Raw genomic sequence first — 14372 nt, 5'->3', positions numbered from 1 at the left:
CCAGCCAGTCTCCCAGCAGCGATCGGCAAGCCCTGGCTGACTCCCCCCAGCTTATATACCGAGCATGATGCTCTGTGGTATGGAACATGCCTTTGGCTAGTTCAGGCCAGCTGTCCTGGCTCTGCTCCCTCCCAGCTTCTTGTGCACCTGCTCACTGGCGGAGCAAAGGAAACTTGAAAAGTCCTTGATTTAGAGTAAGCACTACTTAGCAACAACTGAAAAATCAGTGTGTAATCAACATTATTCTCATACTAAATCCAAAACACAGCATGTGCCAGCTACTAAGAGGAAAGCAACGCTTTTCTCAGCCGAAACCAGGACACACTCTCTTCTGACGAGCCCACAATTCCAGTCCCCGCTGCCTGCTTATTTTTTCAGCTAGGCATCTTCCTTCTTTTTCTCATGTTTCTCTCATTCTCCAGAGGAATTCTGTAGAAGTATCTACAGCGTGATTCTCTGCTGACCTTTAAACTGTGTTGCGGTGTCTATAACACGTTATTTGATGGTCTTTAGCTCACTTGTACTCCAAGAGCGCTTCCTACCAAGGTGCTTGCTACTGACAGCAGATTCAAGCAGCAGGGTCTGGACCGAGTGCCATGGTACAGGAGTTCTCATATTTGATTTTTTGAATAATTAGAAGATGACCTCTCTTTGCTTCAGTTCATTCATGTGTACTGTGGGAACAGTAATTCTGTCTTGCCTTTTAGGCCAATTATAATAGGTAAGTGCTTAAATATTCCTGAGGGAAAGGAGCACCATTTAAAGAGAGAGCATGCCAGCACAGTTTTTTCTTCAAAATACCTCTTCCCTCTCCGTTTTCTGCTGTCGAGTCCCAGGTACTAAGAGGTGCTAAAGCTACTTAATTCTTGCCCACTTTTCCAAGTATAGTTGGGTGCCTCAGTTCTATTTAACATTTTGAATATCTCTGTGGGGATAGAATACTGATTGATGAACCAGTTATCAGCAATTAAACACAGGGAGGCAAAACTATACTCCTAAGTATACAAACAGGTTCCATGTCTGAGACTCCTGTACTTTTAAAAATCTCATTTGAATTCAACTTGTGAAGTTTGGCCAGTACCTGCTGGTTTGTATCGGTACTCTCTGTGCTCCAGTTTTCATGACTACTTTGAAGGCCACTGCCTGTCTCTTTTCTAGAATTTTTTAGAGCAATTGAACGGCTTTCCCTGGGACGGTCTCTCCTTATTTAGCCCAACTCATTCTCAAACTGCATTGTGAAATCGGAAGTAATAGTAATCAACTCTTCTTTGTAGCCATTTATAAAGGTAAGAACTTTAAAACTTACATATGACATTGAAATTCTAACAGCACAAAGATATATTTGACATGAGCTTTTACTTCATTTAAAAATAAAATAAAACCCCAGTTTAAAGGAAGCAAAAATTGCTCCTAGGCTGGTACTTTTAAATCCTAGTTTCAGTCCATAAATTTGATTGTAGAGTTAAACTGAAAACCCAGAATATTTAACAAGTAACATAAAATCCCTACGAATTGGAGACACTGTCTGCTCTAAAATGTTTGAACTAAGAAAAAGGGAAATTGGAAACACATATGAGCTCATTATTAATAGTAACCAAGATGTAAAAGCCACCTTAGATACTTGTGTATATCCCTTTAAAGTTAATAGAAACTTTATCATATACCTGAGAACTTTCCTAAAAAGACATGTCTGGAATAGTTGTTAGGCATGAACTATCTAATTATATTCCAGCTTGTTAGAATATAACTCCTGTAACTTGGAACATCTTTAGGTTGATTCAAAACACTCTCAGTGAGTTTACAAAAATGTTTGCCCTTCAGTTATTAGTAAAAATGTGGTTCGGCAGTGAGTAAAAGTAGCTGCCTTCTGGTGGCCATTCGCATCCTGGGTTTCAGTTCAGTTCCCAGAGACGTTAGTTCATGGCGGAGGGGGTATCCTGACTTGCACCCCTAACAGAGAGACTAAAAATATACCTTAGCAGAGAGATCGGGTTCTCCTAACACCGCTGTCATTGTGATGGGTTAGGAGCGTGGGCTATAGGTAGCTGTTAATTTTAAAAATCGTGTCCTGAATCTGCACCACCACCCCCCCAAAAAAACCCCCAACAAACCACAGAAATGCCAGGGACAAGACACAGAACCTGTATGCCATCTGACATTTTTGACAAGCTCTCCAGAATTAATCTGTCTGGGAGCTACTGTGCTCAGCTTAATTATGGAAAGGCTGCATCTGTGTTCAAAGCTGTTGAGAGAGAAAGAAGAAAGTAAAAATGTCCACTAGGTTTGATTAACTGCTTTCAGCCTGATGAATAAAGACAGATGGTTACCAGTTATTTTTCCTTAATGGATTTTGGAGCTCCATTTGGTGGATGAATTAAAGTTATAGGTCCCAAATCTGCCTTTGAAGCTATGCCTGCATAGCCCTTAGTGATTCTAGCAAAGTTTGCATGCATCCAAGAGAGAGGTTTGCCCTAAGGCTGTCGTATATGTTGTTAAAAAGCAGTTTTGAAATGAAAACTAAAAGTCAAGTGATAGTTTACAGTATTAATAAAACAAGTTACAAACTATGCACAGCTCAGGAAGGAGTTCCCTGCAAGGGACGGTTAGAGTGAAGTGCCTGTGCAGACTTATCCTCATAGAATCTGTGCCTGTTCAGGTAAGACCACCTGGGGCTTGACAATATTTTAATACTGACTTTAAAACTTGGAGAAGTTCATTAAAATTGCACTTGGTAGTTGACTCGATGGTTGTGTCACCTGGAAAGAGAAATAAATAGTTTTATGGTGTAGGTTCATTTGCATGAAGCTATTACTATGTCTCAGATCCAGGTGGAGGAGGTCTTTAACGCAGGGTCTAATTCTGCACATATGCACATGTTTCAATACATGGGTATGGCTGTTTCTGTCCTTTACTTGTGTATGAATATCTGTGTTTATTTCTAAGAATTTATGAAACTGCCTGTGGATTTGGGCTCTTGGGGAACATTTAGACCTAATGGGTATTGGGACCGTCGTTCAGCGACCTACAGAATCATCTGTCTAGTTTTAGGTGTGGATAGTCATAGTGATTTTAATGGGATTAGATATGCTTGCATCTAAACAATTTTTGAGTCAGGGTTAAGGTTACTGCATGATATAAAACGTCTAAGATGGATGATATAATAAAAGGAAAAAAACAACAAAAAATGACACTGACTATACAGATTTTTCTATAGTTGGTGGATTGCCTAAAGGAAAAATACCATTTAACTAAAATGCTACCTGCCAAAGAACCATCAAAACCCCGCACCGATCCTGAAAGGGACCTTGAGAGGTCACCTCGTTCGTCCCCCTGCTCCATGGGAGGATCATCTATCACGGACTCACTCCTGCCGGCGAGCTGCTCTGGCTGCTGGTGCCTGAATGTCGTCGTGGTGGTTTACAAGCAGCACAAACGTTGCTGGAAAGCGACAGGAATGCCCTTCGGATCAGCTGCATTAAAAGGAGAAATTGGTGACATTCGGTATGTAGCAAACACACATTCAATCAAAATAATAATGTAAGTCATTGATTACACACAGAGTGAGGTCATGATTCCTCAACAGGAAAAATACATGGCTTCACCATTTGGAAGTGAGGGGCTTGTCCTTCAAGTGACAAAAAACAGAATGTGTTTAGGGCAGGTGACACTTTGTCATGGTTGATCGCTTAATGCTTTTTGAATCACCACTCATTTTTCATCTCATTTTGCTTCGGCTTTCATTTCAAAGACTAGCTGATATAACTGCATGGAAAGTCTAAAAATAAGTGAATTGCATTTATGAGCAGCAGAACGTTTTTTTTTTTAAGAGTTTGCAGATGGGAGGGAAGGCACATTGCAGATGTGCATGGTTAATAACCCAAGTGATGATCTGGAGATGCTACCACCCATTTTCTTTCATCCCCTTTGCAGAATCCATGCTCAAAGCTCAGATACATGTTCTGGGGCTCCAGGTTACATGTGATTTTTCAAATATTCTCGCTATCTACCATGAATGACCAGTCATGCTGGCAATGTAGTAAATCCCACTGCTTTGAAGGGACTCTTCTCTGGGGGCAAAAGAGAGAGGTGCAGATAGGCTTCGAGTTGGGGATTTTTTTGGTCAAAATCTGGCTTTGGACAATATTGGTACATGTCTAAATTGCACTTAATGGTCTGATTAAAAGTATGCATTCATGCTAGCTGCAAGTTAGCACTGCTTGGTTAAATATTTATAAGGGTGCTATAGGGCTCAGATTTCAATGGGAACTAATAATCTACCACGTGTACCTGGAGTCCCTGGTGAGCTGGGATTGCTGAAGTTGGCATCTCCATCACTACAGTTCCCTGTCTTAGCTACTCAGTTTGTCTGCCTGTGCTTTAATCATGCTTTTTACCATGTATGCCCAATTTTCTGTTTGCCTCCATATTCACATTGCTATTTATGAACTTAACTATGATAAAAATTATGTGACTTTTGCATAGAAGATACCTAAATATTTGAAAATGTTTTGTGGTCTGCTAGTAATGTGTGGAAAAGGTCGGATGTAAACCAGATGTTTCTTCAGCCTGCCATTGTTTGGAGACATGCAAGAGGAAAAGTTACAGAAAGAAGATGCAGAAGTGTATTTTTTTCTGCTCTAGATATGGTCTATATGACTTGTGGTTAGGAGAAACCATCTAGAAGTAAGGCAGGCAAAACTGCAGCTTCATTTCAGGAAGCACCCGCAAAGAAGTGAGCAGACTGTGGGCTAGGAAAATGTGTAAATCCTTTGTGTCCTGAGCATTTAGATGCTACCATTAACTTTGGAGAGGCAAAGCTGTAGGAAAGGGAAGGGAACAGAGAGATATAATAAAAATCTAGTTGGTAAAACAAACTAATCTTTCAGTTCAGAATATAGCTAGCTTCTTTATTTCTCATGTATTGAGGCACTGCTGTGCTGTGCTCTGTCCTAGGCAGGGCTGGAATTTTACTCTGAATACCAGAGGAAATTTTAGGGAATTTACTGTCAGAGAAGTGGACTAAAGTAAACTGATACGTTTTCTTTTCTAACAGTGATGGTTCTGTGAAAGCCGTTTCATGTTACCGCGTGACAGAAGAAAGGCAGGCATGTGTAATTTCTCATGAGGATAACCTAGAGCTGATTCCTGGCTAACTTCCTAAAGAATACCTAATTGCCTCTAAGTTTTCGGATTCTATCCTCCTTTTGGAAAATAATGACAATTGGGTTGATAAAATAATGACTTATTTTGGAAAAAGTGCAGTCCATTTCTAGCTGTTCCTGAAAGCCTAGAGATCCATAGATGTCTGGAGAGTTAAAGAAAACCTCCCTTGCAAGTACAAAGGAGTGCTCCTATTCTTAAAGGTTTCTCTGATTTAAGATGTTTTGTCTATTGCAGAAAATTTACAAAGGGTGATTAGAGTTCATGTAAATACCAAGGCAGAACTTAACTGCCCATGGCTTCATTTCATACGGTACGTTATTACGAGACCTACTGCCTCAAAGCAAAGATAGAGCTGCTGCAGGCACTGGGTTCACACGGGGAATGCAGGCTGCAATTATTTCTTTTGAAGATTGTATAATGCTAAGGTGCGTGTTGCATCGGTACCTGCCAAAAGGATTTACAGGTCCAGTTTGGCCATCAGTACAGAAGTTCCTCATTCTAAGGTTCTTACTCTTGAGAGAGTAACAGGATATTTATATTGTTATTATAATTAGCGTTTATTAGAATTGAATATTGATAAATGGTGAGCTACGGCTGTTTCTGCACTGCCAAGTGATCTTCAGGAATTCCTGTCTATCTCTGAACTTGCAATCTTTACAATTACTGTATTTCTAAAATCAAAGTCTGCAGTAACTTAGAGGTAAAATCTATTTCTTTCTTTAATGGATACATACTTTATTGGACAGGAATTATTTTCCCTAAGGGTCCCTTAAAGAAATAGTTTGAAGACAAAAGAGAAATTATACAGCCTTATTTTCAGTTGCACATAATTTTTTCTTGCCCTTATTCAGTACATTCCTGTGAATTCAGAGATCTTAATTCACAAAGGTACTTGCCTACATTCCTAGCTTTAGCCAGAATAATAGTTTTGTTGTCTTCACTGGGACGATTCATGTGCTTCAGGTTGAGTGCACGAATAGATAACTGGCTGAAGGCAGAGGATTATCTCAACCTTTGTATAGGAATTCTGTAGTATTTGGAAGGGCAAAGTCTGTTTGCCCGAATGAGTTTTGCGTATGCAAGTTCAATAGCTTCTGTATCCAGGACGTACAGCCTGACAAGGGCTCGTGCAGCCATTAAGTCCACCAAAATCTGAACATATGAAGGTCTTTGTGTACACTTAGAAGCTGTAGTCAACCAAAGTAAATGATTTCATATTTTTTCTGCTCATATATGTATTTACTCATGAGAATCATTGTTCTAGCTTGGGTAATGACACATTTGGTGAAACTGGTTCCAACCTATTTTCTGCTGAAATTATTTTCCGAGAAAAGCCTCGTAGCCAAGAACCTCCCTGCAGAACATGAAGTGCAGATCCCTTACCCAAGCCACAAAAGCACACAAACCAGACAGAGCAGGGGCTCTCAGGAGCGATAGTCATTGTGTTGCACGGCTGAAAATGCCTGAATTAGCAAACAAAATAGGGCAAAATAGGAAACCAAAGAGTTCTGTGAGAAATTCTAGCCTGAACTGAAAACCAAATCTGTGACTGGCAAAGGCAGAGGAAGCTGAGATGGAGATTGGACATCTAGAAGGAATGGTTCGTCCTTCTAGACAATGTAATTCATGTTGCAGCTGGGCCAGAAGAATATCAACAGGCAGCAACTGTTGGATATGGCACGTGGTACTTCTGCACGAAGGGGGAGCGCTGAAAAGAAAAATGTTGACTAGTGAATTACTGGAGAGTTCAAAGAAAGTACCTGAGAAACGTGGCCATAGAAGTGAAAAACGATGCAGGGAAAGGTAACAGAGGTATGCTGAAGGTCTTGTGGTTGAACGGGAAGCTTCTACTATGCTGGAAAGTCACAGAGGCTTTAAAAAAATGAACAGCAGGAAGATTTCTGAACCAGAAATGGAGCCATGAAAAGCAAAGACAGAAGAGTGGCCATTGCCAAGGTAGAAATATGTTGGTGGTGCATTTCAAAGAAGTTGTGAAAAGGCTCAGCTTCACCCCATTTTAAAGGATCAGGAGAACCTGAACATCTCGCCCTTTTTTGTGTTAAGAACAGAAATTGAAAGCACAGGCTGCAGCCATCATGCTGAAAAGTATAGAGCCAGCAAAGGATAACTGGAGAAAAACTTAAAGAAATGGGAATGAAATAAAGTAATATCTGGAAAGAAGTGATTGTGCCTAAAGGATGAGAATGTGGAGTCAATGAGTGGATGCCTATGATAAAGATCCCACAGACTGTAGAGGTGTCCTTCCTTTGTTCTGGGGAAGGTCTTCTGCAGTGGTACTACACAGGGTGAAAGATGCTGTGACTGTAGAATTCTGAGAAATACAAGCCGGGTTTGGAGTCTCAAGAGATTCTGTGGAGCCTGGCCGTTCACGTTCCAGGTTACCATGGCAGGATCATTCTCCGTGAAAGCCACCTTCTTTTGCCATTGCTTTAATTGACCTTCAAAAGTCATCAGTTAGCATGAAGAGACTTACGTGGTGGGGTACACTTGAGATCTGCAAAGCGGCAGAAACATGCGCATAGATCGAAGGGCTCAGGGAGGGGAAGTAACGGCGCAACAGAACGGTTCAGCCAGGAGGCCAGTCTGAATCGTTCACGTGGCATTGGCATGGGCTGACTGTGGAAGCAGTGTTCACGCTTCGGTATAGAATGTGTAGGTTGCTGGGGTGTAGAGGGACAGGGCACCGAGTTATTTTGCAACAGCTCTGAAAAGCTGGGAAGAAAGACAAATGTGCCAAAGGTCGGTCAAGCCTAGCTCAAAATGTTAGCTCAAATCCATCCTCCTCGTAGCACAGATGTCTTGTTGATGCAACATCCTGATAATTTGGAGTGATAATTTGGAGGTACCACATCTTCTCCAGCAAAACTATCAGGAAGGAGGTGTGATAAGGGTGAATATACATAGCATGAGTGGGCATGGTGTAAAGAAGTAGGAAATAATGCAAACTCCATTGCAAACTTGTGTTAATGTACAGCTGTGAGAACTGGAGACCTCCCAAAGTAGTAAAGAAGAAAGTAGATGCTTTCTTAAGATGCATAGTGGGCATGAGATGATAAAACTTACGTTGTTGCAAAATTGTGCTGAAAAATCCTCGAGCAGCGATCTGTCTCTGCTGGTGTCACAGAAAGTGCAGAGGGTTCACGAGGTGGGCACTCCAAGGTTACGTTTCTCAGGCAGTTTTAGATCATACCCTCCTTTCTGATAGCAGCTTGTCTCACGGTGTGTACGGTCTGTGCACTTACATGTAATTGTGTTCACATAGCAGGGTGAACACATGGTCAGCTTCTCATTTAAAAGAAGCTTTCAATGATTATATTTCATATTGAAAATATAAATCCAGCATCAATTTAGGCAGAGATCGGTCCCCACCAGCCCTTCCCCACAGTTGTTCTGCAGTGTTGTGGGTGCAGACGGGTGTTGTGTCGGCACACAGCAGCAGGCGTGCGTGCAGTGTGTGCATATAGCATCCCCTGCAACCCATATATCCCCATATATCCCCGCACCCTCCCATCCAGTGTGTGAGGCAGAGGGTGTGCGTGGGCATGTATGCATTTCAGTGGGGGACGTGGCAGGGGAGCATGGAGCAGAGGGGACGACTCAAATGGAGATTGCTCTGCAGGAACCAGGCATGGTGGCCACCACAGCTTGGGCCCTTGCCCACCTCCGTCCCCTCCCCACAGGCTGAGGGGACCCAGGGCAGACATCAGGCTCGGGGAGGTGGTCACTTCTGCCCTTCATCCCACTGTGCAAAACCCCCACCTCGCTGTGCCCTCAAGTGTGAGAGCGGATGCTTTAAATGCCGGCATATTCGTGATCATCTAAATGTAGTGATAAAGACCAATGAGGGAGAGAAAGCAAAATTCTCCAAGGAAATCTGTAAGAAGACGCCTTAATGGAGGGCAGGGTATAACTAACCTCAACACCTGTGCGCTACTGAAAGCAGAAGCAGCAAATGGCAAAGAAGAGTGAGAATAGTTTACACTTTGTGCTCTGGTGGAGGAAGGATGAATGTGTGTTCACACTAGTCATGAATGACCAGCAGACCTCGAGGGTAATGTTCCTTTAAGAAAGTGACCTCATTTGTAATGTAAACTACCTATAGAGGTATGTAAACATTTTCACTGGCTGTAAAAATTGCTATTAAACAGATTTATCATCTCATAAAATCCCAAAGGAATAATGGAACGGAAATATGCTGGTGTCTCACGTTAGGTTTGCACCCTGCACTTCAGTCTTCTGGCATCTGTCTAAAATAAAATAGGTCATCACTACGTTTTCTTAGCTGGTTGTGTGATAACTTAGGTTCATCTCTTAAACCAACTAGCAGGGATTTTTAAACAGGGTTGAACATGCCTAACTTCTGTTTCAATCCTTTGAGCCAGATGGTTTTTACAATTTTCTTCTTGTTTTAAGTAACTTTCAGAGTACACTACACTAGATGTTAAATCTCTCAAATATATTTAAGTGGTTTCATCCCCCCCCAACTTTCTGTGGGTATCAAACCAGTAATCCCTCCCAAAACTAGGGTGAATGTTGTCACTGGAGGTAAACTCAAGACTTAATCTCAGGTGTTACATGTGTTCACTTAACAAAGTGCCCTTAATGGCAAATGAGCAATCAGCCCTTCCCAGCCCCCCAGACTATCAATGAGCCGCCGGTATTTGCTGAATGGGGAGTGGGTAAATAGCCAAAGGTGTGCACTGAGGCAGGGGGGTCGGCTGGGGCTTTTTGTTGAAAGAGGAGGGTGGCCCCTGTGTGTGATAAACCCTGCCGCTAACCACACAGTTTGCACTACAGCAAGTAAATAACTGTCCTGCTTCACTTTTGTCACTGCCCATCAGAAATCAGTTCCGCTGAAATGATACCCTAAGTTTTTAGGCAGGAAATTCCAACTGTTTCCGATAAAGGAAACTCTCCTTTTTTCACTCTCCAGGAAAATGTGCTTTAAACATAGAAAACACAGAGCAGTTAATTTTTTCCTGAAGCCAGTGCTTGCTACATCATGTCCATTCCCAGTGCTGTCAATCATTATCCAGCCAGCATATTTTTCAGAAGGTGGAGCTGTCAGGCAGAAGGAATAAAAGGTAAGAAAAGGAAGGCTTCTGCTTCTTGCTGATGCCAAGGGTAAGTGAGATTATGTCAAAGCTTTAAACAGAGTCCCTGTTCTCTGCCCCACCCCCTGCTCCTATATAACACATGCTGCATTAGCCATACCTGCTCTTACCCAGTCGGTGGTGGGGTGTGCGTGTCTGCTCCTTGCCCCTGCCATGGATGCTCTTGCCGGCAGCCCCCTTGGATGGCTCTGCATGGGCATCACCGCGCTTTTTGGGGTGACCATCCTCTGCAGGGCCAAGAGGAGCCTGGCAGAGAAAGCAAATGTGCTGGCGTGGAGCCTCCTGCCCGTCTTGCTGGGGCTGCTGTGCATGGCCACGCTGGGGGCTGGCAGGGGGCTGGTGGCGTGCGCCGCGTGCCTCATCTCCTCCATGTACCTGGGCAGCAGGGAGCTGCTGCCCGTGGGCGACAAAACCGTGCTCATCACAGGTAAGGTGCTGCGGTGCGCTCCGAGAAGCAAAAACTGGCTTTTCTCACAAGCGAGCTGGAAAACTTTTTGTCCTTGGGTTAGATATCTATGAAATGCATGCTCATAAGGTTTCCTTTTCTTTTTTTTTTTTTTTTTTTTTTCTTTCTTTCTCATTTTATTTGCTTTGCCAGAGATGTTTCTTCCAGGTAAATAAGTGTTCTGAAATTAAGTAGAAAAGCATCTTAATAGATGCTATTATTTTTTACTGTCTCATTTAATCTTTACAAGTAGCTTTTTAGACATACTTGTGAAATTAGCTGGTGGAAAAAGCATAAGAATACTTACGGTGGTCTAATTTTTTAGGAGAGACATTAATTTCTGGAAGCCCTCCGAACACTACATTCATACATCACTCTTGTTTACTTGAATTTATTGCGCTGGTTATGGCTGTACGGTTATCTTTTGTGTATATCATACATGTGTTTCAGGACACTGTTTTGGTGCCATCTCTTTGAAACGATGTATGAAATCAGTCGGGAGTGAGTAATTTCCTTCACTAGCAGGGAAAGTTCAGGGCTAATTAATTCAATTTCTGTTAATGCTCTGATCTACTCAAAACCCACTTCAGTTTTGCAGGGATGGCATTTTTGTAGTTTTATGGCTTTTCTCCTGTTTCTTCTAAAACTTTAAATGTTGTTTATTTGTGTTAATCAAACCTTTAAACCTGAGTGCTGCCAACTGCTTCTTGCACTGTTAACTTGTGCTTTTTTTAGTTTTATTTTCTATTTTTCCCCTCTGGAAAGCTGAATTAAGTTGCTTTTATTTATGTGACTATTTCTTGCAGAATTTAATTTTGTTTTATAGGGACACCTGGAAATAGATTTGCCTAGCAGGCTTTTATACAGGAATCAAACACAAAAGCGAGAAGAGGACGGGATAAGCAGCAAGTTCTCCTCTCCTGCTTTATCTCCCCCTGGGTTCCTCCCCACAGGTGTATTAGATGAAGATGGATATCGGGCAGGGGGGGACTGGGAGCCCTGCTTTCCCACCCCTCCAGACACAGGGGTTGCACTTGCACTTAGGCATCTCCTTGCTTTTTGTAAGACTGCAGTTCTTCAGGAGAAAGCACCCTCCCAGAGCTTACAGGCTCTAGAGAATTTGCACTGGAGTGCAATATAGGGAAGCAAAGAACATTTGGGTATATTCCAGCAAGTGAACGTGCTTTTTTTTTTTTTGTACCTGTGCTGTAGCTGTCCTGCAGAAATGCGAGTTCAGACACCTTTGACAGCTGACATGTCTGAGGAGGCTCCTTTTGGTCTTTCTTTGAATCCAGACTGGTATGCAACCGATCAAACCCTCCGTCAACCGAGATGGAAGGTTTGCTCAACACATTTCTTGGTTAAATCGCTCCGACTGTAGTACTCTTCCCCATACCAACTGTAGGGTGTGTGTCTGCATGCAGAAAACGAAAAGAGTGTCATTTTCTCCAATGTAGACATAGCCTGAGGTAGGCACTTCGTGGGAAATGGTGATTTATTTATTTACATTTTTTTCCCTTTCTTTCCCCCCTCCCCTTCCAGCCCGGCAGGGCTGAGGAATGCTGTTGTGTTGGGGGCAGCTGCCACGTACCGCTTGTGAGACGGCTGCCTCTGGTCAGATGATGGAGTAATCCATCTGCTTCTCATCACGTACTGCTCTGGTCCTCTTTGGATGTCCCTTGTATGGGTGCTGCTGTGCATTATTTATTTAAGCCAGCAGTTCACAGAGTACCACGATAAGGAAAAACTGTGCCTGCTTGTCAAAATGCTTTCTCACGTGAATAGCCGTGGGCATGTGAGAGGTCTTAGAGTCATTGGTGAAACATTTCTATGGATCCTCTTGCTGACAGCGAGTGCTTCAGTGGCCTCAAACAGAAGCTTCTGGGCATGCGAACACTTTAGTGTAGTTTGGTAGACCCAATGGTCAACTTCCCTAAAAATTAAATTGCTGCGAAGAGCGGAAGTAGCAGGAATTATAAAATTCTTGTCTTGGTTATTCTGTGTGTGTTGGGATGAATTTCTCCAGTTAATTTGGTCTTTTCATTCTTGACATGTGACTTGACATTTCAGGTGCTGGGTGTGAGTTGACGAGAAGTTCTCAGTGACAATTCAGCTACAGTCAGTGGTGACCACCTTTCTTATGATAAATCTTCTAATAATTCACAAATTGTTATTTTTGACGTAAAAGCAAGGTGGGGGGAGAATTCTCCATTTTTTCCCTACAGTGACCTAACTGCTGTTCCAATTTTATGAGTTGAAGGGTTGAGTTTCTCTGGACTTCACTAACAGGTCTGAAACTCAAATTAGACTTGTTTTGATAAAAGCTGGGGACAAACCCAGTGGCGAGCAGAGATAAACGCTGCCTTTTATTTCCGTCTTGGGTTTGCTACACCCATCTGCAGTTGCTGAGCGCTCTCCCCTTCCCAAATTAAAGTTATGTTGTAAAACTTCAGTAATATGCAGCTCTGTGGCCGTGTACCTGCTGGGAAGGTTGAAAGGGGAAGGATTTGATCCAGAAATAGTTTTTTTCACTAAAAGAAAAAGAAGGAAAGGCACCGCACCCCCAAACCCAGAAACCCATCATGCCTTTGGGGTATTTGCAAGCCTCTTCACGTCTGTGTCTGCTCAGGCAATTCCAAGAATGCAGGTTTGCTCTCCTTCGGGTCAGGGCTGCAAGGAGATAACTATGATATATGTGGGGCTCCAGTGCATCTTCAACAAACTGCAGATTTCAAAAATGCTAAAAATCTTTTTTTTTAAAGGAAGGAGTTAAGTAGAGCATGAGTAATTATTTTCATACATTCAACATCTGGCACTGATTGATCCAGGCATTTAGTACATGTTTCTTTCAAGTCACCTGGAATTAATTTTTCAGGACTAAAGTCCCAATTAAAAGACAGAATCCAGAAATGAAGATCTAGCGTGATTAAGACGAGTCTTTTTGGCAGTCAGATTCTATTGATACGGATTTTGAGTGCAGGAGTGGGCATGTGACTATCTGCCTGGGTGAAATCACCGATTAACCCTTATAAATTTATGGTAGGGTTAAGTAGGGTGTGTTGCAGCTCCTTCACAAACGAGGAAATAGTAAAAAAGCTGGCAGGAGTCCCAGCCCTTTGTCTCACATTCAGGTTTCCAGCCATGCACGTGGCTTTGGAAGCCGAGCCTTTACGCGGTACGTGGCTGCTGCAGGAAACAGCCAAGCCCTGGGCTAGCGCCGTGGATCTGGGTGCACATCAGCATCCCGGGGCTGGCTTTGCCGCAGGTACCGCAGAGGGTGCGGTATGCTGGGACATGCCGATGTGTGTCTGCTTTACGGTGTTAAAAACTGCATTCATTTCTTAAACGCCTCGTTTCCCTCCTGATGTTCTTTACAAAACTCCTGCAGCGCAGTCCCTATAACCTCCTTCCCCATCCCTGTTTCACTGGGAGCCTTCGTGGGCAGATGGGTGAGATGTTTGTTCCCTTGCTAAGAAGTTTATCTGTAGATGGGATGAATGGAAACTGGAATAAAAAAAGACACTGGGAGAAAAAAACCTTTTAAAAATATCTTAAGAAAGCAGCGGCAAAATACTGTGTCAGAGGGAGAGACCTGTGAATCAGTGGAATTGTTTGTTAAATATTCATCG

General features: G+C 42.7%; 1 protein-coding gene across 1 annotated transcript in view; it reads left to right on the top strand.

Moving 5' to 3' along the window:
• Positions 1-14372, top strand: part of HSD17B2 (hydroxysteroid 17-beta dehydrogenase 2) — a 47047-nt gene that overhangs the window by 12051 nt on the left and 20624 nt on the right. The window contains exon 2 of the mRNA XM_080410754.1: positions 10118-10725. Within this exon, the coding sequence (XP_080266880.1) occupies positions 10452-10725 (274 nt within the window). The 5' untranslated portion in view covers positions 10118-10451. The remainder of the gene's footprint in view (positions 1-10117; positions 10726-14372) is intronic.

This window comes from Falco punctatus, assembly GCF_963210335.1.
Source record: "Falco punctatus genome assembly, chromosome: 14".
Classification (NCBI taxonomy): Eukaryota; Metazoa; Chordata; class Aves; order Falconiformes; family Falconidae; genus Falco; species Falco punctatus.
The sequence above is the reverse complement of the archived record's forward strand: the minus strand, read 5'-3'. Positions and strand labels throughout refer to the sequence as shown.